Consider the following 23040-nt stretch of genomic DNA (forward strand, 5'->3'; position numbering starts at 1 on the left):
CAGTGGTGCTATCGTATGCTGTCCAAATAATGCACTTCTGGGTACAGAGTGTTAATAAGGAGAGCCAAGAGATTATTGCCATCTCGAAGACAATGTTCTGGATGCTTGATGAACTGAGAAGCCTGGGAGAGCTGCTCTTGATAATCCATATATTGTCTGTTTGATGCCATAGACTCAAGAGCATTCAGTGCCTATAGATACAAGGGAAAATTCTGTTAGCTGTGTGTGCTTTGGTCTCTAACAAACCAGTTCATGAGCCACCATATGCACAGTTCCACTAGAAGATCCTTATTTACTAGAGATCCTGGAGTACTCAAACAAAACATTTGTAAAATACAATCACTTAATAGTGTTTCAAGTCATCTCATATTTTTAAAGCGGTTCCTTCCCCAAGATCAGCACAAAACACTGTTCTGCCGAAGCTTGCTAGGATTCTGTAACCCAAATATTGTCAAATACTGACTTCATGACCTCAACACATGGCTTCAAGCAAATTACACTAACTACAAACTGCAACACACCTGACTATTCACTTCAGGTTGTTCTTATGAACATCTTTGACTTTCATAGAAGTATTATTTTACTCATGACATTTGGGAAACAACATCAAGTTAGAAGTTATATGTAAAAGAAACTAAGCTGGCAGTACCAGCCAGGGCAAATGCTGAAAACAATGAACAAGTTTCATTCATTTCTTAGAGACGAGAATAGAAAAAAGTTACAAGAAGTAAGTTACTTTGCTTTGGTTTCTAATCAACTCCTCCTTCCTCTTCTGGTGCACTTACTGAAACAGTAACACAGTCAGTACATGTGCTAAAGAAGGAATGTACATTTGTCGTAGGGCTTTTAAGCCCTGATCTCACATAAGCAAGCGTTAGTGTGAAGCTAGTCCTGCTTTATCACTGAAAAGCAGGGCAATCGCAGCAGCTTTATTTTAAACTCCTTCTACCTGTTATGTTCCAAAGTTTCTGAACTCAGGGTTTACAGATGTAAGTTCATCTGCAGCTTTGCAGCATATAAGACTAGAAACTGATGCCTTCATATTAATACAGAACGCTGTATAAACAGTTCTACCTAGGATCACTTTAGGTTAGGGCTCAGACACATAGTCCTGCTACAAGAGTTCAAGAAGCTCATCACCTGGTCCATGCTGAACTTGGCCTTATCTCTGGTAAATTTCTAAGACCAAATTCCAAGACCAAATAATTTCAAGACAGTGTTTTGATGTACAGTGAAATAGTACACAAGTTTGTGATGTACCCCCTTCCCCACGAAGACGAGAGCAACAAGCTATTTCTGAAATTCAGAATTTAGATCCAGATGCAAAGCAGTAGCAAAAAAAGGTTGAGGGCATTTGTCACCAAATAAAATCAACAAGTTGAGAGTAGGATTTAGCTTGAAGCGATGTTCGCAGTGACTCTTACGAGCCTCAGCCCACAAATTGAGCAACCACGTAAACAGGGCACGTCGAGAAGCCAGGAACAGGCACACACTACCTGCTGGGCCTTCTGCGACAGCTTCGGCTCTGACCCCGCTTTCAGACGGACTTGACTTTCTGCAGGAATCTGGACCAAGAGGAAGGCAGACAAACTGCGGGCCACCACCCGAAACCTTGCAAAGGGAAGACGACAGAGAGAGAAGGTGGCATCAGTTTTGCAAGTCCTCAATGGCAGATAAAACTGGAAGTTGTAACCCATGAGATATCTCTTGCTTAAGGAACACAGTAAAGGCTTTAGAGGACCTTTTTCAATGCATTAGAGGGAAAAAAAAATCACTTTAGTATCTACCTTTTACTATATCATACATACTAGAGGATAATGCAATATCACACATATAAATTATTACAACTGTTCAAAGCTTAGCTGAAGCCTTGAGGTCACATCTGAAATCCTCCTTCATTTCACAGCCTTTGAAACATTCTTGTCACTCAAATCAAAGGAGGAGTTGAAGAAAACTAAGATTTCAGAGCAATTTCAACAGGATTGCATCCCAGAAGGTCTTTCTAAACACAAAGTTATGTTTAGGTACTGTGCTGAACTGGCATTCCACAAACATGTGCATATTTTTTCTTGGCATTCTTTACACGGTGAACTTGATTCTACAACCTAATACCTAACAACTAAACTTGGTGTCTCTGCTTAGAAGGGAAAGTGAATAACAAACAAGCACATATTTGTGATCTTAACATTTCCAACACCTCAAGGTTAAGATGGAAAAGGCAACCTGCATGCAATCATACAAAATTCTTGTGAGGTCAACTGGAACAGTCTTCTACAGACCAGGTGAAAGAATTTTCTTCTAACAAACAGTCTCCCTACAAACTTCGCTGGACAGACATTAAGCCAGAATCGCAACTGCATTTTCTTTCCTTTCCACCACAAACTTTGCAGAAGTTCATAACCGCTGCTTAACCAGGTTAAAACAGTTCCTACATTTTTTCCTGCAATGGGTCCAAACAAATTTGTAGATTTCAGGACAGCACAGATTCAGAACATCTTTTGACATTGCACTGTACAGCCTGGATCCAGACTGATGACTCAATTTACCACACCTTCAACCCTTACCTGGGTGACAAAGGAGACCTCCTGCCTAGGCCAATAGCACCAAGTATTCCAGAAGACAGTCTCTCCTCAGCCAGCTGACTCTGCCTGCCCTGGATTGACAGCAGTGTCCGAATGACAGATTCGATCAGAATGGTGTCATCTTGCTCCATCTGAATCAAGGATAACTGCATGGCTTTATGCCACCAAAGAAACAGCTTTGCCTCTTCCTTTGCTGAGCTTTAGGTAAGATTTAAAGAACAAAACCAAAACAAAATATAAATTAAAAAAAAACCACAACCAAAATAACTCAGATGAATAGGTTAAGAAGTTTGTATCTCTCCCCATTAGGCCCATGAAGAATTCAGATGGTTAATTAATGACAGCTAGTTCTACTATATAAGGATAGCGTAACTATAGTATCATAGAATCTTTGGGTTGGGAGGGACCTTTCAAGGCCATCTAGTCCAACCCCCCTGCAGTGAGCAGGGACATCTGCAACCAGAGCAGGGTGCTCAGAGCCCCGTCCAGCCTGACCTGGGATGTTTCCAGGGATGGGGCATCCACCACCTCTCTGGGCAACCTGAGGTGGTTCACCACCCTCAGTGTGAAAAATGTCTTCCTTGTATCTAGTCTAAATCTACCAGTTAGTATACTGCTGTAACTGCTATTGCTATGGATTTGATGCAGACATCAGCTAGCAGGTTTTAAGGGCCTGTAAGACAACAAAGAACAATGCTTCCTCTTAAGCTTTACAACTGAGAATAAATGATACTGCAGCCATAAGTGGATTTAAACTTGTCTAAGACTTGGTATAAAAGGAATGAAGCTGCATCTCTGCATTTTTTTTTTCCCCTGTTACTTACCAATAAAATACTTTAGGAAACACTAGCTGCTGTTTCCACAACAATTTAGACTTCTAGTATGATCCTCCAGAAAAGGAAACATTGAAATTTTTTGTTGAGCAAAGCACAAAGTGAAGTTCCCCCTATGATATTTTTAATCCTTCCCCAAACAGCTTACAGTTTAAGTTAACAGGCTCAGATTTTCCACATAAAGCATCAGCACGAGCTTCCTGCATCAGACTATCCTCACATTACTCCACCCAGTCATTTCCCATCCCAGGCACCCTCAGCTTTGATGTTTAGAACAAGGTTTAATTTTTTGTGTATGGTGGCTTTGCTGTCTCCTTCACACTTTGGCAATCAAATTACCATGGTACCTACAAAAGTGAAAGTATTCTTTGAATTTCAAGGAACAGCGGGAATGTGCGTTTTCCCAAAATGCTCTTTCACAGCAAATACGAACGTTAACAACATTAATACAGAAAAATATTCACCACATTTGCTAAATTCTGGCAATTTCAACAGCAACTGTACATACAGTTGCTACATACCTTAAGTACAAAGTACTATCATTTTAACCTGAAAGCTACCCATCCTTTCCCCCCCAGAACCCTGTTACCTAGTAAGCTGTTTTTCAGCTATACAGGCCCCTAACTTTGGGCACCCCACGAGATCCACTGGGCTCAGACTTGGTTCAGAGCTGCTGACAGTCACCATCGAGCAGCTTTGAACACCAAGTCTCTCCATGTCAAATTGAATATTTAGTACATAACTCATCCCACCTAGCGGACGTTCTGGAAAGTGGAACCCACAGTGATTTAGGGTTTGCTTGAAGTAATTTAACTGAGCACAAATCCAGGCTGCCATTGAAATCAAGCTTCTCTGACTGAAAACTGACCAAAACTGCACCAGAAGCGTTCAAGCAAATAAAATTCCCTCTAACAGCTGTTGTAGCAAAACAGAAGTGTTGGCATCGGGCTTGGGCAGACTCTGTAATAGTGGATATAGAAGGATTGGCCATTTCCTCCAGCAGGCTGGTGAAGTTAACCAAATTCATCTGGCCACACAATTATACCAGCTATACAACTACAGTCTTATTTTAAAGTCAAGGCAGATTCAGAAGCCTTGAGTTTCATACCTTGGGTACACCTGCTCCAGCCATTTGCTGATGGTTAGCAGGATTTTCATTTCGTTGGTAAGAGTTTGGTCAGTGTTTAGGCATTGCAGTAGATAAACATACAGGGTCAAGTAGCTTCCTAACGACAGACACTCCTGCAGGAATTCTTCCATGGTTAGCTCAGGAACTTGGAGGGAGGCGAGTATAGGTCCCCAGCCTAAATCCTGGTAGTGAGTACAACCTATAAAGAAAACAAAAGGACAGAACACAGAGCATGTGAGTAAGCAGCACTTGGTGAAACCTAAGAACTGGAACTACTTCACTGTATTTCTTTAAATTACAGAATTCAGACCATTTTAGCTGTTTTCCGGGTGATCAATTTGTCGTGCAACTGATGGAGAGAAAAGAAAAACTATCATAAGGCATCTCCTCGAGATCAAGGCGAGGTATTTTCCCAGCATTCATTCAGGATTAAATTTCAAAATTTTAGCAACAGAATTTTAAATATTTTCTTCAGGTGTACTGAAATCTAATGACATAGAATGTGGAAGAAATCAATACATAGTTCCACAAGGATTATGTAAAAAGAAACCACCACCCACAACCCCCCAAAAAAACCCCACATGACACAATTTCAGAGTACCAAATACTACCAATTAGTAATAGTTGTTGGGTTTTTTTTTAAATTAGCCTACAGAACACTATAGGAGAGGATACACATATCTGTTTTGTTCTCTTGGAATTATTCTTTTTTAAAGAAGTCGTCCCTTTTAGCTGGAAAAATGGCAACCATTACATAGAGCAAATCAGTCTTCACAGAGACAGCTATAGTTCTTAAGAAAATACACAATTAGAGCAGCTGAAAAACCCAAACGACAGTGGCCTAACTTTTCTATATCTAGTTACTACAGCACATATATGTGTGACAGTTGAGAGCTATCAGATACAAAGAAAGGAGCTCTAATTACAGAAACAGATTAAAACCCAGTTCCAGTACTGGGCAGCGTGAAGCTATAAGGGTTCCAGCCAATTCATATCTGATGGGCATCCAAGACTGATGGAAGCTTTTGAGACAAGCAGCAGAAGAGGACAGGCTCCTACCTTCACTGAAGTAAGCAGTGATACAGGCTTCTGTCGCCTCTGCCATGTGTCGCACAGAGGCCAGGCTCTGACACGCTGCTGTGAGAAGGGGCATTGCTAGCAACCCGTGCACTTTACTGTCGACCCACTTTCGTAAGCTCCCCCGTAGCGACTCAGCCGTTGTAACGCTAGAATTGTTCATCATCATCAGCGTTTCTGCAAAAAGACTGCTGAGGGCCATATGACGCGTTTGCAGATCCATATCTGAAAGTCAGAAATAAGAGAACCAGTTCAGTAAATATATGTTAGAACCTAAAATCAACTTCCACCACTGAACACTTTTCTGTAGACACTGGGAAAAACCTCTTGCTCACCACACACCTCAATTCCTTGTCTGTACTTTTGAAACTGCAGTAAGATATCTGTTCCTTTGATGAGAGATAGTTCATCATTCATTAAACAAGGAGACAGCTGAGAAGACTGTACAGCAGAGTACACTGGAAAGCCCATCTTTCTCTGGAGTCTTTTACCATGACTACAGTGCAAATAAATTGAATGATAAAGCACATTTACAGTCTCCAAGAAAACTTGGGTATTAAAACACAGTTTAAAGCACAGCTTAGAGTAAAACAACCAAGATTTTAGGTGATTCATTTTGAAATATGACCAAGACAAGCCCTGAAATGTTGCAATCCCCTTGTGCACTTCCAGGACCCTAGATTTCCTGCTAATCCAGCGTTCAGCCCCAGAATTTTTTTTTTTTTTTTAAACTATCTCTTGGCATTGCCTGAACATACTATCATGGACCACCTGTAACAGTACCCTCAAAGCACAAACGTTTCCTGAGCCTGGCTCTTAAAAGTCTAACTACACAGTAGACCATTGCACATATTTATGAAAAAAGCCACCATCGTTAGAAAAGAAAGTTTTCAAGCAGTATCAGGCATCGTAGAAGGAAAACTTTAAACTGGTTATGAAGAAAAGTTGTGCACAAAAAGGGATTAATCACTGGAAAACCACTGCGCAAAGAGGTTGAGACCTCCACATTTGCAGATGTTTGGAAGCTCACCAGACAAGGCCCTAAACAACCTGATCTAACTCGGTTGGAAGAGGAGGATGGACTACAGGACTCCGAAGGTCCCTTCCAAACTAAGCTATTGTGTCTATATCTACCAACTAAGAAAGAAAAAAAAAAGTCCCAAAAGTCACCTGTCACAGCACAGCTCGCCAGTGAGATAAACATCTATCACAGACTGACTGAGAAAGATGATGCCAGGAGGTTAACTGACTTGCCTAAGGTCACTAGCAGTTTTACAGCCAAGTCCCACTTCACAAGCTGCAGACCACCAAGCAGGACCACGCCAGACACCTGACACCAGGGCCCACAGGATCTCCTGGGAAAAGCCCTGATGCAGTGCCTGTGCAAGAAGTCCAGCTTTCTCTTCTCCAACTGTTGTCAAGAGAAGGTGCTGCCCCAGAGGCTCTTCCAAAAACCTCTGCTAGCCCCCTCCAAACTTCACAGAGTAGCTAAACCCAATACATACCACCACTTTCCAGCCACTCTGCATCAGTGATCCTCAGGCACTCCACAGCCTGGTTGAGCAACACATACAAATGCACACAGGGGTGCATGAAACAGAGCTGCTCCTCTTATACTGGAGCTCCTGTCTCCTCCAAAATTTCTCAGCTAGAAGAAAAGGAGAGCTGGCAGCAACAGACAAGCCTTCACTTCTCTTTGAGTCAAAGAATTTTGCTGACTATGGGGCTGTCCTACAGAGCTTCCACAAGTAGCGAGACAAGTACAGAGAGACAGTTAACAGTATCATACATTTTTGGACACTATCTGCTCACTCTTGCTAGCACACTTGTGGGGTCATGGACAGGAAGTGACACAACTCCTGACAAGTATTTTGGTGCAATGCAGCGAGATGACTGATTTAATCTAAAGTTTCAGTGTGATAGAGGAAGCTAAGGATGGTGTTAGTACTAAATTTGAGATCAATATAAATGCTGTGGGTGTGGACACACCATACTACTAGTGTACATCAACATAATTCCCCTACTTCAATACAGTCAGTTTTCCCAACTGTACAACGGTTTAGAACCCTTTCTTAGAACCCGATCCCTCAGGGCCAAAAGAGTGTATTTTGTCATCCTTCCTTTTAAAAAATATGCAATTGCCAAATAAAATTTTAGAAATATTAAAAAAACTAGACAAAGAAAGGAAACCCTCAAGCCCCTGTATATCAGTCAGTTTTATTCACAACATAAGCCCTGTTTTTTCTGTTGGTTTTGTCACTCTTGACAGTTATACAGGGTAACGTTCATATTTTTGTTTTGTGCTAATATACTACCTATATACACATCAAAGCAACATGCCCTGCTGCCCATAAGGGAGACATTACAGTAATTCAAGTAATTACATAGTCACAGATGTTCAACAATGCATGCAGTGGAATAAAAGGTCTTGACAGCTTTAAAGTAATCTGCCACTTCTTCAATACAAACCTGGAGGATTAAAGATGACTACATCATCCAGCAACTTGGACATTTCTTGTTCCAAAACTGCAAGAGTAATCTTTCCGCTTTGTTCTAAGTTGCTGAGAAATTGAACCACCTGGCGAATATATGCTTGACACTTCAGTGTTGCATCCTGTCAATTAAAATTAAAATCAATTAGAAAAAAAAAAATCACGCCCAGAACTCTTTTCACACTCCATAGTATACAAAAGCAGAACACTACAAATGACAACAACAGCTCAGAGACACTGCAAAGCCAGTTCAACTTACAAGGTGGATGCGACTATCCGACGATGCACCAAAGCCTGCTGAGATTTTCAGGAGCTTCACTATCAGTTCAGCTGCAGCATCCTTAGCAAGGATAACAGAGGGAGGGTAGTGACTGTTGCAGTAGCTGATGATACTTTGATAAGATGAAATGCCCACAAGCTGCCAAGGAAGGGAGCTGGTCTGTCCAAGAAGATTTATGAGTGGCGATTCCTGAAGATTTAAAAGACATCAGTCTAAACACCACCTTCTTTGCTGTTTTAAATTAATATTCACAGTACTCAATATTGGAAGGAAGCCCAGACTCCAAAATTTGAAGAAGGCTGAGCAGAAACCCCACAGAAATAGACCACTGGGAGTCTGGCTGAAAAGAAACTCCTCATTCAAGCAGCAAGACAATACATGTATGTCACCTCTAGCATTCACGTAACAGCACTCAGGCTGCTGCAGCAGCTCTAACCAAGCACAAAAATCAGTGAGACATTAAAATTTTACACATAAACATGTAAAGACAGCTAGAAAGAAATGGAGATCCTACAAGGTAAAGTCACCTCAGTAGAGATTTAAGAAAAGCATTAAAAATATTTTTTAAAAATTAATCTAAGTTCACAGTAGAGCCAGTGACAGAAGGCAGGCCCCTCAATTTTCCATTCAATGAATTATCTACTAACCTGGGCGGACCCCTCAATTGCTTATTCCTATAAATACTCTCCTGAACAGTACAGTAGCCTACGATGTCCACAACTCATACAAGCAGTGCAAGTGTCCAGGTAGAAAAGTCTCTGTGTCTCTAAGCAGCAGAGAGTCTAGCCTGTTACCGCAATCCTCCTCTCAAGGCTTCCTATACATCTGCAAATTAAAAGGACCCCCTCCCGGCACTGAGAAGCACCAAATTTCTAAACATTATAGAACGAACAAATACTGGAATTGTGTTGACAGCCAACACAACCTAAAGACTTTAAGGATCCAGAACTAACCCAAATTAATCTACCTCAACAAGAACGTGACACTGATTACATCAAATACTTCTAAAGTTGCGCATGCACAGGGCAGAGAAATAAAGAGTTTGAGATTTAGGTCAAGGTGTCACAGGAATGTTCAGGGAGGTAAAAATCGAGTGACAGCGCATCAGCTTAACACGCTGCTGGAGGCTAGGAGGGAATTCCTGAGGCTGACTCATAGAGCATACAAACAGGTATCTTTTGAAGCTTGAGAAGCTTCTGATAAGCAAATACATTCAGGCCAAGGCACGTGAACTGTGAACTCTGGTAATTTTCCTAAACTGGAATACCACGTTGATCAAAGGTTGCTGGTGACATCTCGACACAGCATCATGTAATGCCTCAGAGGAAATAGAAAACAGAAGACGCTGCAAGTGGGAGAAAGCTGGCAGATGTGAAATGGGACTTCTTGAAGATTACCCAGCCCCTCTGGAAGAGTCCTCCAGAAGCAATGGACTGAAACAGACTGTGCTAGATTTACCCACACAGAGCTCTTAGCAAAAGCAGGGTTTGGAATGTTCATCCTAACACCCAGTGTTTCTCTTCCCTATTCCAAAAAGTCAGAAATACTGGAATGCAGCCATAAATGGGAAAAGCACTGAGAAAGCAGGGATGATCAAATCCCCCTTCAGAGCAAGGGAAGAAGAAAACTCAACTAAGATTCAATGGATAATCTGTCGCCAGTAACTCAGAAGCAGACAGTGACAAGCTTCTTTTTAAAGATATATCTGGTCTTCAAGATGTTGTTGCATCATTGTGACTTGTCATGACATCATACAAAGTTAGGAAGGGAGCATTTTATGGTAAAAAATAAATGTTTGCAAAAGCAGTTCTGAGTAAGGACTGAACAACGCTTATTTATAACTCCTGAGAAAACATGTTCAAGCAGAAAATATTTTCTTTTTAGACAGCTATAGAAAAAAAACCCCAACAACCTACGTTCAGATCAAATGCTGCTCTTAACCTCACAGGGCCTAACCCCATTGCTGAGTTGTGCTTAACACTGCCAACGTGAAGTGTAACCAGAACTAAAGATCAGGCTGGAAAATATCACAAACATGCACAGTGAGAGACAGAGCCAGGCATAAGCTTTTCATAAATGAATGATTCTTTACCATCCCTCCACACATTCATGTTTGCCTCTCAGAAAAAGAAGGCAGGCACAGGGGAGGTTTACATGACTGGCCATGACAGAATAAAAGTGACTCGGGGAGCTTCCCAGTCCTTCTCACAGCACCACAGGTGCTACAAGCGTGCACACCCAGTTCAGAGTAGGCTGACAGTAAACAGTCTCTTCACTCAGGTCGTCAGAAAAAGCTTCACCTTAAGTTATATATAATATTGCATACGTATGCACAGGTATTATAGGTGCATATGTAAATTCTTGCTAATACTACCTCTATTTTGCATGTGCTTATAACTAAGGCTCTCCAAAACCAGGGAAAAGGAAACAGACATTTTAGTTAAGGGCTGGCCTAAGAGACAAGAAAGATATACTATGCAGCATCCCATACTTAATTATGAAAACAACTGCACAGTAGTTTTACATAACAATTTTTTTTTTTTTTAAATGAAGCTAAAATATGTATTTGTTCTTGCCCAAACACAGTGAGTCATTTTTTAACTCCAGGAAACTGTCTGTATTTATTTACCTACTCTTTACAACACAGCACCTACAGAAGCTTCTTAAAACAAAGAGCAGCTCTTCTTTTCTCACACAAGCTATACAAAATGCCTCAATGTATTCGGTCTGGCTGAGATGGAGTTGATTTTCCCCCTCACAGTGCTGTGTATTGGTAGCTAGAAAGGTGTTGATAACACACCAGTGTTTTGGCTACTGCTGAGCAGTGCTGGCACAGCATCAAGGCTGTCTCTCCAACATTCCCCCCTCACCAGCAGGCTGGGGGTGAGCAAGACTTGGGAGAGGACACAGCCAGGAGAGCTGACCCAAACTCAAAGGGATGTTCCATACCACATGACGGCTGCTCAGCAATAAAAGCTAAGAGGAAGGGAGCGGGGCGCATTCATTATTAAGACGTTTGTCTTCCAGAGCAGCCCATACTGAAGCCCTGCTTTCCGGGAAGCGGCTGGACATCGTCTGCTGATGGGAAATAGAGAATAAATCTTTTGGTTTCTTTTGCTTCTGCACATGGCCTTTGCTTTTGCTTTATTAAACTGCTTTGATCTTGACCCAGGAGTTTTTTCATCCCGCTGAGGAAGGGAGTGACAGAGCAGCTTGGTGGGCACCTGGCATCCAGCCAAGATCAAGCCACCACGCTCACATAAGGATTTAGTCTTGGCCATCTCTGGAACACTATTTGGGCTATTTTACCTAGGCATGAAACACTTCCAAAATAACCATTCTGCAAGTCAGAAAGTCATCACAGCCTGTGTCCTTGTTAGCAAAGGATTATTCTTCTTTTAAGACAGACAGGTATGAACCTTTTCAAAAATTACCTCTTTGCCTATAAGTCGTTCCTCCTTTGCCAACAGGACCATCATATACAGCAAACAGACAATCATGTTGTGAGTCTGAGGATGAGGGTTGGGATTCCAGGCATCAGAGAGGACACTGACCCAGTTTATTTCACATAAAACATAACCCAAGAATAAGAAACAGCTCTTGGGGCTGCCTCTTTCAATCTAGGAAGGAGAAAAGAAAAAAAAAAAAAAGACAGGTACATAAAACAATGTATATTGTTATATCCAAAGATATAATCCAAATTATATCCAAAGATATAAATACATTCATACTTTTCAACTTCTTAGCCAACCATAAATCCACAGCAGCATTTTAGGTCAGCAGAGGAACAGGCAGACACTGCTGCTCCATCGTTTTGCCCCTCACCAGCAGAGTTGCACATATAACTTTCTGAGTCTCTCAAATAACCACTACTGAGTACCAAGCGACTGCAAAGCAGAAAGAAATAATCTATTACAAACTCTTCGCTGCGTGATTGCATCCATTTCTCTTCACTCTAAGAGCAACTATGAGCCTGTTTAGAACTGCATGAAGAACTCGTCCCAAACAGATAAGCAGTAAATCCTAGAGCATTTCCACACCTATCTGCAGGTTTATGTTGTCTCAGACAACTTGGAAGTGAGAACAACATGGTAATAGTAAAATATATTAACTCTAACTAAATGCTTGTTAAATATATATTTAATAAATGAGACATTCAGATAGAGCAATGACAGCTTACAAAGAATGCCAGCTTTACAGCTCCCCACAACTTTGTACAAGACTCAGTAGCACTCCTTCACAAAAATCATCACTCACAAAATGAGCAGCTTGTGACTCCTACAATAAACTTTAAAAGCTTACTTGCTACAGAATTGTCTCTAGCTTTCCAGTTATTTTCAAGGGCAACACCAACTATGAACTTAATTCAACAGATACCAATGTACTCACTTTAAAGAACTCTTCCATAAGTGTCTGGTCTGGATGCATTTCCTTCCATGGAAGCCTTCGGAACTCAGTATGGTAAGCATAGAGAATAAACTCAGGCATTTTGGGGGCTGTGCAACATTCACAGTAATGCATTAGATGTAACCAGAGAGCCCCATGGTGGCTTGGCAACAGCTTATCTAGATTCAAAGAAAATAGCTGAATTAACAACAGAAAAAAATTCACGGAAAGCTTGATTACAGAAAGAAGTCCAATTTTGAAGATGAAAAAACATATATGCAAGTTACACTAAAATACATTAAAAAAAATATGCACATTAAGCTTTTAGATTTTTTTTTCCTCTCCAAACCAACAAGTGGGGAAGCTTACGATTTCATGCCCTTCCTCGATCTTTTGAAGAGCTGCTGAACAATAATCTGAAGTTATAAAATAGTCCTTCCATACAGAACTTCATTGCTTTTAAGTTGGGCTGTTTTGTGGTTTGTTTTGTTTTTAAATAAGATCTTATGTATCTCGAATTTTATAAGACATGCAATAATATGTTATTTTTAATTATTTATTTTTCACACGGTAACTTTGAATCTAGTTCATCCCTCGAAGTTGTGAAGCGGTATTGTGAAATTAACTTTTTCCATTCCTGTGTCTAACTACACATTAGGCACAATAAGCAATGTTAAATTGAAGCTCAAAATGATCAGTCCTGGAGATTAAATTACCCCCAAGACTAGCTGTTGAGACACACGTATTGGTCATCGTGACATGCTACTGCATATGTTGTATGGGAACAACATACAGACCTGGAATGAAGTCAGGCACTTCTCATGACAGCTCATTTTGTTTTGTTTTTCTTCACATGAACTTCCTTATGGGATAGATATGCATTTATCAACCACTTTATCTATCCTTGCCAAAGAAAAAAGCTGTCTTTTAAGGACAAAATAAAGAAATGCTCCCAATACCACTGCAGCGATCATTTTGGCTAAAACGATCCTCTCACGTCCCACATCTCAATCAAAAAATCTTTTTTGGTCCGATAGGACAGAACGAGCCACTACATTAAAACAGTGTACACTTCACCCACCTTTAAAGCTCTCGTGCAAAAGCTTGATGCAATCTGTAAACAAACAGACCACGCTGGATGCTACAGGAGTGTCACTCTCTAACCAAGGGTAACAGGGCTGGTTACTTAGAAGAAGAAGCAGAACAACACAAATTTCAGTGCTGAGTTACCAGACTGTAAACAGATCATAAACACTTCAACGATTTAAACATTCTAAAGCATAGTAAATTAATATAGTAGGTAGTACACAGTAAACCCTATGTAGTAGGTATCAGAAGTCCCTTCATTCAAACTCAACTCTTTAGGACTGCTCATTTCTTCCTTAGAAGAGGTATGTATGTCACACTGAAGATCCATGATACCACTGAGTAAGCAGAGATTACTCGCTTGATATTTCATAACTGAATTAAATTTGAAAACACAGGAATTTCTGATTGACAGCACATACCTCATGCAGTGAACCTTCTAATTAAATATTGGAGATGCGCTCACTGCTCAAAAAGCTTTTGGCTTTGGAAGAAAGTCAAATTTAAGTGTATAACATCACAAATAACTCTCTGTGTGAAGACAGAGGCACACAAGACAGTAGATCATCACAGGACTGATTTGGTCCAAGATTTCTTCACGTACCACTGGCATTTGGGGTTGTATTTGTTTGACACTTTCGTTTTGTTTTAAACTAAGGAGTTACCAGTATCATGGAAGCTAAAAAAAAAGAATCTAAAGTTTAAATTTGAGTGTTTCCAGAACTAAGTGCAATCCGTACTTTTCTCATCTCTGATTCCTGACCAGAGCTTCGTTACACTTCTTGTATCTGAAAAAGTTGCTTAATCCGAGACTTGGAAAATTTGACTTAAGGAACTCAGGAATTAGTTCTGTAATTGTTACGTATATAAGACAAGTCACAGCTATTTAATGGAAGGTCACAATACAATCATAAATTAGGAAAAAAATAAGATAACAATCAAAGCCATTCTCATAGTGTTAAAGTCCTTACTTGAGCAAAAATTCATTTGATTTTAAAATGCAATATATACCTTGCATCTTCCTTATCCAAGACCAGTATCCATGGTTTAAAGAGCCCAGCAATGACTGAATACAAGGACTGCAATGCTAGAAGAAAATAAAACACAGAAGTTGCTTTTTCTCCCCTCAAATTAGCAACAGTGAACATATTACACTTTTCAAAACTTGAATACGATGTCCTTTGCTTATTCCAACATTTAATCAATTCTTCCTGTTCCAATAAAAATTTAAAATACAATATATTTAGTAGTAACTCTGGTTAACAATACGATTGTTTTAACAACACGATTGTTTTAACAACAATCATAAGCATTTGCCTTGTTCAGACATTTTATTAGTATCACTTTAACACATCTTTCAGATTGCAGGGGTAGTCATTATTCACACTTTAAAGCTGCATGTACTGAAATAAAAAGCGTTTTGGCAATTTTCTCCAAATCAAAATCACACCATGATGAAATTCAGTAGTCATGCGTTGCCAAATCTCTGCTCAGTATGAAAGATCACATTTTTCTTTGAAGAAAATATGATCTCTTCAGAAAATAATTTTAAAGCAAGCTCAAATGTAAACAAGCTTACTCCAACAAGAATAAAGACAAAGGCGTAAAATCCCACTAAGTAACATCAACATATTCCATCTGTATTTCAATGTTCTCAACACTGTACAAAGGCAGAGCAAGAGGATTTTACTGTATATTTAAATGGTCTTTAACAGAGGAAATTAGAAAAACTGAGTGTCTGTTCTGAAGTAATTTGCTTTCAAGACACATTACCTGCTAGAGTTCTGTTACTGCCAACAGGCTCTTGGGCTAAATTGACTACTTCGCTGTCAATAAGTTGTTTAATAAGATACTCCAGAAATTTATTCACTTCAGGCACATAAGGACTCCATTTTGAAAACAGGCCAAAAGTCCTGAAGTCCATCAAAGCCAGCCGGAGTTTGCAGAAAGATGTGGAAAACCATTCTATTGTCTCTTGAACCTGTAAGGAGGAGGAAACTATTAATCAGCTACAGAAGGACTGCACAGCAGTGTTATTTGTCACTGGTGGGCATCTGTTCCAGCTGCAAAACATAATAAATCAACTAGAGAGGCACCCACCTGTTCTGCAGAGAGGAGAACTTTTGCAGCATCCCGCAATGCAGGACTTTCAGTAGAATCACTTTTCTTGAAGCTTCCCTGTTCAGTCACCAGTGAACCACATCCCAAAGCTTTAAGTGATGCCTTCCAACAGTCAGGGCTTAGAAGCTGCTCTGATGAGCCTTAGGAGAACGAGAAGGGAATGGATTTGTGAAAAATCAGGAGAAGGGTATTAGTCCCTTTCTCAATGTGAGTCAGAAACGTTCAAATTAGCGCTCTCTACTGCATGAAAAGAGTTAGGTAAGGCATGAGTTTGAAAGCCCACAGTTTAAGGGTGAGAGATATGTTTAATTCCCAAACATAAGTAATTTAATATTCCTTTTTGGTATCTACATGCTCTCTCCTTAAAGAGTTTCCCAAGCACTCAGTACACCCCTGGCTACATATGCGTATTAAGAGAGAGTTGCTGCCTCTGCACATGTGATCTGACAGAAAGGAAGTACTTTTGTTCTCATTTTAGAGGCACAGCAGATTCTAGATAGCATCTAATGCCAACCAGGACATCTTCAGCATCAGTCCCAGGTCTCCATAATTCCAGTTCTCAGTTTGACATTGAAGGGTGCTCAAGAACAAGGATGCTGCATTACAGATGGTGGTATAATTATCAATTAATAAGTGCTTCCATTAATAGAAACCTCTCCTCTATCCTTATCCTGTAAAACATGGGCTGAAAAATCTGTTGTCACCGATTTGTGCACTTCAGCCTACGGAAAAGCGTTTCTTTCTAGTAGAGCTAAAATATGTCTAATAAAAGCATATCGCATAGCACAGACATAAATGTGCATATAGAAACTTTTAAAGTTGAAATCATTCTGTACTTGTTGCTACCTAACTCTACTGCACGCAGTTAATATCTTTAAGCCAGAAGAGTTCTGTACGAAAGGCTTAGTATGGATCAATTCAGATACTCACTTTGCACGAACAATCTTAGAAAATCACTATAGTGATCAGGGAATTGATACTGGAGAAGGTTAGTCCAATGCTTGCAGAAGATATTAAATGGCATCAAAATATCTTCTTCAGGTTCAAGGCCACATGCATTGAGAGCCAAGTGAATAGACTCCAGAAGCTTGGTACGTTCAGATAGAGGTGGCTTAGCAACGCTTAACCATTGCGTAAGGTCAAACTAGAACAGAGGACAGGAAGCATTTGTAAGTAGAAGCTTTAGCAGCCACAACACCTTTAGGAGAAGGAAGAAATTGTCAGGGGAAAAAAAAAAATCCTGACATTTTTATATATTTAAGAAAAAAAATAATGAATTTGCACCTCATTATCCCCAGCTCAAAACCAAGGTAAAACTCTAAGGTTACAATTCAGCATATTACAGAAGTCCCCAAATTTATGAAACAGCCCGTAGCAGGGGTTCTCAGATTCATTAAAATGCGTATGAATTTCCACACTTCGGTACCACTGCCAAACACACACTTGCAAGCATTACGCGGGGTAATCTCTGTAGCCCATAAATTTTCAAGTAGAGGTGCAAAGCTGTTGTAGCTTCTAGGCCATCTGTTCAGACCTAGGTCCGCAGGGAGAACACCGATCATTGCCACTAAGGACAGCTCAGAATCATGCCCAAAACAGACTGCCTGCTACTCACAGCTGTCGAACCCTGTCTCTGTGCAACTAATGAAGAGAATTAGAGCGATATCAAAGCCTAAGTATAATATTAATTTCTCCACTGGCAACACAGGTATGCAGTATCACGCAGCCCTGAAACAACAGATGTGCAAATCACTTGCTCTTACCTAATTCTGTGTGTTTTAAGATAGGCAGAAAGGTCATGGGTGCCAAACAGAGATGGAAGATTCTGACATTGTTCCATTATTTTTTGTTTGTTTTGTTTTTAAAATACCTGGGATTCACTGGCTATTTCGATTAATGTCTCTCCAGAGATATCAGGCAGAAGAAGCCACCAACAGCCTGCTAAAATTTCAAGAGTAAGAATGCACTGAAGAGTAAGCCCTAGGAAGCACATAGTGATACTACCTGGGGTAGGAAAGGGTAGTTTAAGCTTCCTATTTGCTTTTGCTTCCAGGCCCTCTTGAGCCTAAATACAACACACACAATTCAGGATGAGCAACATAGATCTACAGAACCTGTCAATGTTATTTTAAAGTACCAGATTTGCACCTCTTTCTTCCTTAGCCTAAAGTCACAGTCTTTAGGAAAAGAACACCCACAAAAGCAACCCACAAACCAGACACGGCATTCAGGAGTACTTTACCTTTGTCAGCAGCATGAAGACAACATCACTGTTATCCTCACTCAGAAAGGCCACGACTTTTTCATATAAAGTCACAAATTCACTGGGAGAGGCAACAGGAGTGAAGTATGGAGAAAGGAGAGTACAGAGCCTTCGATTCTGCAGGATCGTCTGGAGGAGATGTTTGCACTCTGACTTGGTCCCACTGATGAACACCTGAGGAAAGCAGGAAGGGAGAGAACTAGTATGAATCTAGTGGGGGAAAAAAAAAACACCTCTTAGAGCTTTTTCTTGACACTAGCACAATGTCAGACCTTTTAAAAATAGGAAGTTTTCTCAAAAATGACAGATTGTATGAAATCAACTTCAACTACATACTGCTGTCCCACAAAATATACTGTAAAATAAACATGTTTCCCTAGCATACTTAAGAACAGCACTTGTGACCACACATGTTGTAGAAAAATACCTAGAAATACAATTTTTCTGATGGGCTAGCAAAAGAAAACGAATCCAGATTTCAGCAGCCCTGCTGAATAAAGGAAAAATTTAAACAGAACTATGGCTATGGAGAGTTTTTCAGCACTTCAGCTGTTAGAGGCACTTAAGGACAGCTGCACATGGAAGCAAACTGTATTTAAGAGAAGAAAATAAACACCTAGACCCAAAGCAGAGGCTAATGTTTTTTCTTAGAGCACCCACATAATGTGTTCCCCACGGCAAATATTACCAAAAACAACGGGCACTTATGTGCTCTACCAGCAAACTTCTGGCTCTCTACACAAAAAATATTTATTGCCAGGCTATAGAAGACAGGTGTCTAAACACAGAGGTTGACAAGACATATGTCTGCTAAAAAATTATTGATAACAGCAAAATATATGCCAAAACACTCTTCTACACACTGGAAGTACCCAAAATTTAGTTACCTGCCCAAAAATCCAGCCTTAGCATTTAACTAAGATTAGGGCTAAGCAGGCATCTGAGAGCAACAGTTTCTGTTTTGCTTATATGCAAGCTTAAACTCTCCTAAAGACTCTGCATATTATACAATTAGTTAAAAGGAAAATGGGATAGAAGCTTAGAAGTTAATTTTCAGGTTTCTGAATGCTTTAGACCCCCAGTATCAGCAGGCAATTGGGATAAGCATTACGCATTCAAAAATCAGAGAATAAACTCACTTGGCCTAGAATTTCTATGCAGGACGTGAAGAACTGCCTTGTGGGAGGATTGCGTTGAGTTTCATCACACACATATTCCACTAATGTGAAAAACAAACTAATTCCGACTTTCTTAATTGCAGGCATAGGCTGTACTTTGTAGATATTTATTAAGGCCCTGAAAAAAAAAAAAGGGAGATTAAATTTATGTATGGAAAACAATCTGTGACAATAAAGAAAGGTTACTTGCCAATATATAGCCTTGAGATGGGTATTTCTGGCTTATGTGATAATCAAGCATGGGTTCACGGAATCACAGCACAGCTGAGGTTGGGAGGGACCTCTGGAGGGCAACTGGACCAACCCCATCCTCCTCAGGCAGGGCCTCCTACAGCTATGGACTATGCTCAGGACTATGTCCAGACAGCTTCTGAGTATCTGCAAGGACAGAGACTCTACAACCTCTCTGGGCAGCCTGTGTCACTCCTCACAGTAAACAAGTGTTTCCTGATGTTCAGAGGGAACATCCTGTGTCTCAGTTTGTGTTCATTGCCTCTTGTCCTGCCACTAGGCACCCCTGAAAAGAGCCTGGCTCCATCATCTTTGCACTCTCCAGGTATTTCTATACATTGATGAGAACTTCCTGAGCCTTCTCATATCCAGGCTGAACAGTCCCAGGTTTAGCTCAAGTTATTTTGCTCCCTGAAATGGGTACCCCCAAACCTTAGAAAGTCTCCAAAATCAGAGTCGGAAAGTGTTCATCAAAAGACTTTTCACTGCATAGTTCCAATAGATTATTTCTCCCTCAAATCATGTATTAGTCATGTTCTTAGGCTATCTACTGCAACTACATTTGTAGTGCAAAAAAAGAAGCTAAGCAATAAAAGAATTAGAACAGAATCAATCTTTCCTTCTGTATTGCCAAATAAACATTTTGTTGAGCTCAAACCCCCATCTTCACTGAGTATGAATTAAAACATTTGAAGAACACGCAGTTCCACTGATGTAAAACCCAAGAACTAGCTCATCCACAGAATTTTTCAGATTAATGATCAAGAATGAACATGTAAAAATAGTAACCAAAAGTTTTCACTTGTACAGTGAGTATAGTCTATAGGAAACCGACTACACTAAAAGAATCCCAGCAGAAATCTAGAAGATTGAGAAGAATAGTGTTGCAAAACCAGACCTCTGGGATGAACCCTAGAAGGCCTTCAAGAGGAATATGCCCTTGGACTAATCCATTTATTCACCCCCGCAAAAAAGTGGTATTACATAGTCCTCTTTCACGGCATAATTTTGTTTCACATATTGAAAAGCTACTTCAAATCACAATTCTCTATTAATGAACTATGTCCTGCGCTATTAGCGGGAAAAACCTACAGAAAAAATATATTAAAAACATACAGTTTGGCCTATGGTTGAAACAGCTCTGGCACAAGTTTGCCATTTCCTAAAGTTTAACATAGCATCCTTGTCATCACTCATCATATGCAGGGTTAGAAGGGCTATTCTAATACACAGTACAATAAATCAAAGTAGAAAGCAATACTGTGTGCCCTGTGGAGGCTTAGTGACCAGCATTTAGCTCTTCTGATAATACACAGTTATTCCTTTAGACGTCTGTGTCACAAACATACAGGTGTCAGGATTCCAGCTCTGTTGTTGACCCAAGCTGATAAGCATTACACAAAACACACAAATGGGGTCCACATTTTAACTCTAATATATAGAAAAAGAAATATAAAACATCACTCCCTAAAACAGTGTCTGAACAACCTACGTTATAAAATTTTCCACATGTACTGCTGCTTCCACAACACAGAGAGAAGGTGGCTTCATAGCTTCTGCCTGCAGTTGTCTCACTTCTTTACGCAAAGCATGAAGCTGCTGGCTCACTGCTTCATTTTTATGTTTCCCTTCAAACTAAATGACAAAGAGACACATATTCATTTCAGAATAATATTTTTTGCTGAAACTCTTTGATGTTGCACCTATTTGTAAAAAGATGAAGCAGAGCCCAGTAAGAGAACTCTGAACACAGATGGTTTTCCCCTGAGAGTTTTGATCAGATCTAATACATCGTGCCCAAGCACACACCCTTGGTCATGTTCCTATTTAATCACACACTAATATAATTCATGTCTTATGTAAGACTTTTAATCCACGGGGACTGAAACTTAGAGGGAATCAAGAAATTCACATACCAAGCAACATGGGAGTATTTCTATAAACATTTTCATGCTTCTATTCCTATCAGTGAGCATATTCACACATTCACACATCAGGAAGCAGTTTAGAATGGATGCTATGAGCAAAACAAACTTTATGCAACAATTTATTCTTCAGCTGTTGATCTGCATCTCCTTTTGAGCATTACACATTAGGTATTTCAGGTAACTATTATGTGTGTATGGTAGCAGTTGAGCAAACAAATCCAGTCTTGTAACCATTCAGTCATTTCACTTTCATTATCCATGTCCAACAGCCCCAAGACAGAAGAGATGATGCCATGTCTCTAACCTGAATGGTTAGAAGAGCTGCTCCCTGACAGCCTTTATTTGAAGTTCCCCGGCACTCCAAATGGAGGGTGATCTGCTCTTCCCGATTGACATACAGCTTAGGTACTGTGTCCAATATTTCACTATTAAGAGCAACGTGCTGAGATTCCCAGAGAGCTGCAGTTCTGAAAAGCATTTATTAATAAAGTTAAGAAAATCTTTAGTGGAAACAGTAATACTAAGAATTTATAAGTAAGAGATGAGACTTCAATTTAATGTGCTGTACAAAGCCTCATGACACTTTCCTAGAAAATATAAAAGGTTATTAAACAAAACTGAGTTAAAACTTCAAAGTAATAGCACTTCAAAAATAATACAAAAATAGTTTCATAAGAACAAAACTAGTCAAGACTGCATGAGTTCTTTTTAATTATTCTACATGAAAACCTGAAAGGATATTAAATAGATCACTTTCTGTAGGAAATGCAATTTTCCACCAGACAAAAAAAGCTGGATTGTGGGATGATTCAGCCAACAAAAAAATGCCCACCTAAAATTGCTGCTGGAATTGTTTAGACACATCCTAAAATCAGCGAGTTTTGTTTTGATTTTTAATATTGGTATTAAATTACTACATTGGGTGACAACAGCTATAGATTCATCAGCTATGTTTGAAAATAATTCAGCTGGATTCTCTTAGTAGGAAAATTAAAACCAGAAAGTCTCTTTCTGTCAACGCTAACAGTCCCAGAAATCAGATTTCTCTCTTGGGGGTTCCAGTGCTTCACATTGCAGCTACTACATTCATGCAAAAGGGTTAACTTATGGTCAACAAATCTAGGCTAAAGGGAGGCTTTATTTTAAGAAGTATGACAAATGAGAAAAACTATAGAAGTTAGATGTCAGTTGATGTAATCTCAGTCATTAGATAAGACTTGTGTAGTCTTATCTCAGTTAAAGGAGTGGAATAATATGACAGTCAAGAAAAAAAAACAAACCAACTGGGACAAGAAGCAGAAATCAACTACCGACAGTCTTGTGACAACACAAATGAGGCTGCTGTAAAGGGCACCTGAAGACACCGCTAGACACGCTAGTGAGGCAGAAAGAACACATATACGGCTTACTTGGCATGTCGCTGCAAGATGGCAAGGTCCATGCGCATGAGCTGA

The 23040-nt window shown here is 39.9% G+C and overlaps 1 protein-coding gene across 1 annotated transcript in view; it reads right to left on the bottom strand.

Moving 5' to 3' along the window:
• LOC104628671 (ectopic P granules protein 5 homolog) overlaps positions 1–23040 on the bottom strand; it is a gene marked incomplete at its 5' end in the record, with an annotated part of 30064 nt that continues 7024 nt past the window's right edge. The window contains 19 exon segments of the mRNA XM_010297334.1: positions 1–191; positions 1497–1611; positions 2565–2780; positions 4524–4743; positions 5604–5846; positions 8091–8235; positions 8373–8582; positions 11828–12013; positions 12783–12958; positions 13861–13964; positions 14877–14952; positions 15639–15846; positions 15966–16126; positions 16917–17130; positions 18229–18423; positions 19389–19545; positions 21151–21293; positions 21891–22053; positions 22996–23040. The exon segment at positions 22996–23040 is cut by the window's right edge and continues 8 nt beyond it. Coding sequence (XP_010295636.1) covers positions 9–191; positions 1497–1611; positions 2565–2780; positions 4524–4743; positions 5604–5846; positions 8091–8235; positions 8373–8582; positions 11828–12013; positions 12783–12958; positions 13861–13964; positions 14877–14952; positions 15639–15846; positions 15966–16126; positions 16917–17130; positions 18229–18423; positions 19389–19545; positions 21151–21293; positions 21891–22053; positions 22996–23040 — 3160 coding nt within the window.

This window comes from Phaethon lepturus, unplaced genomic scaffold, assembly GCF_000687285.1.
Source record: "Phaethon lepturus isolate BGI_N335 unplaced genomic scaffold, ASM68728v1 scaffold28111, whole genome shotgun sequence".
NCBI lineage: Eukaryota > Metazoa > Chordata > Aves > Phaethontiformes > Phaethontidae > Phaethon > Phaethon lepturus.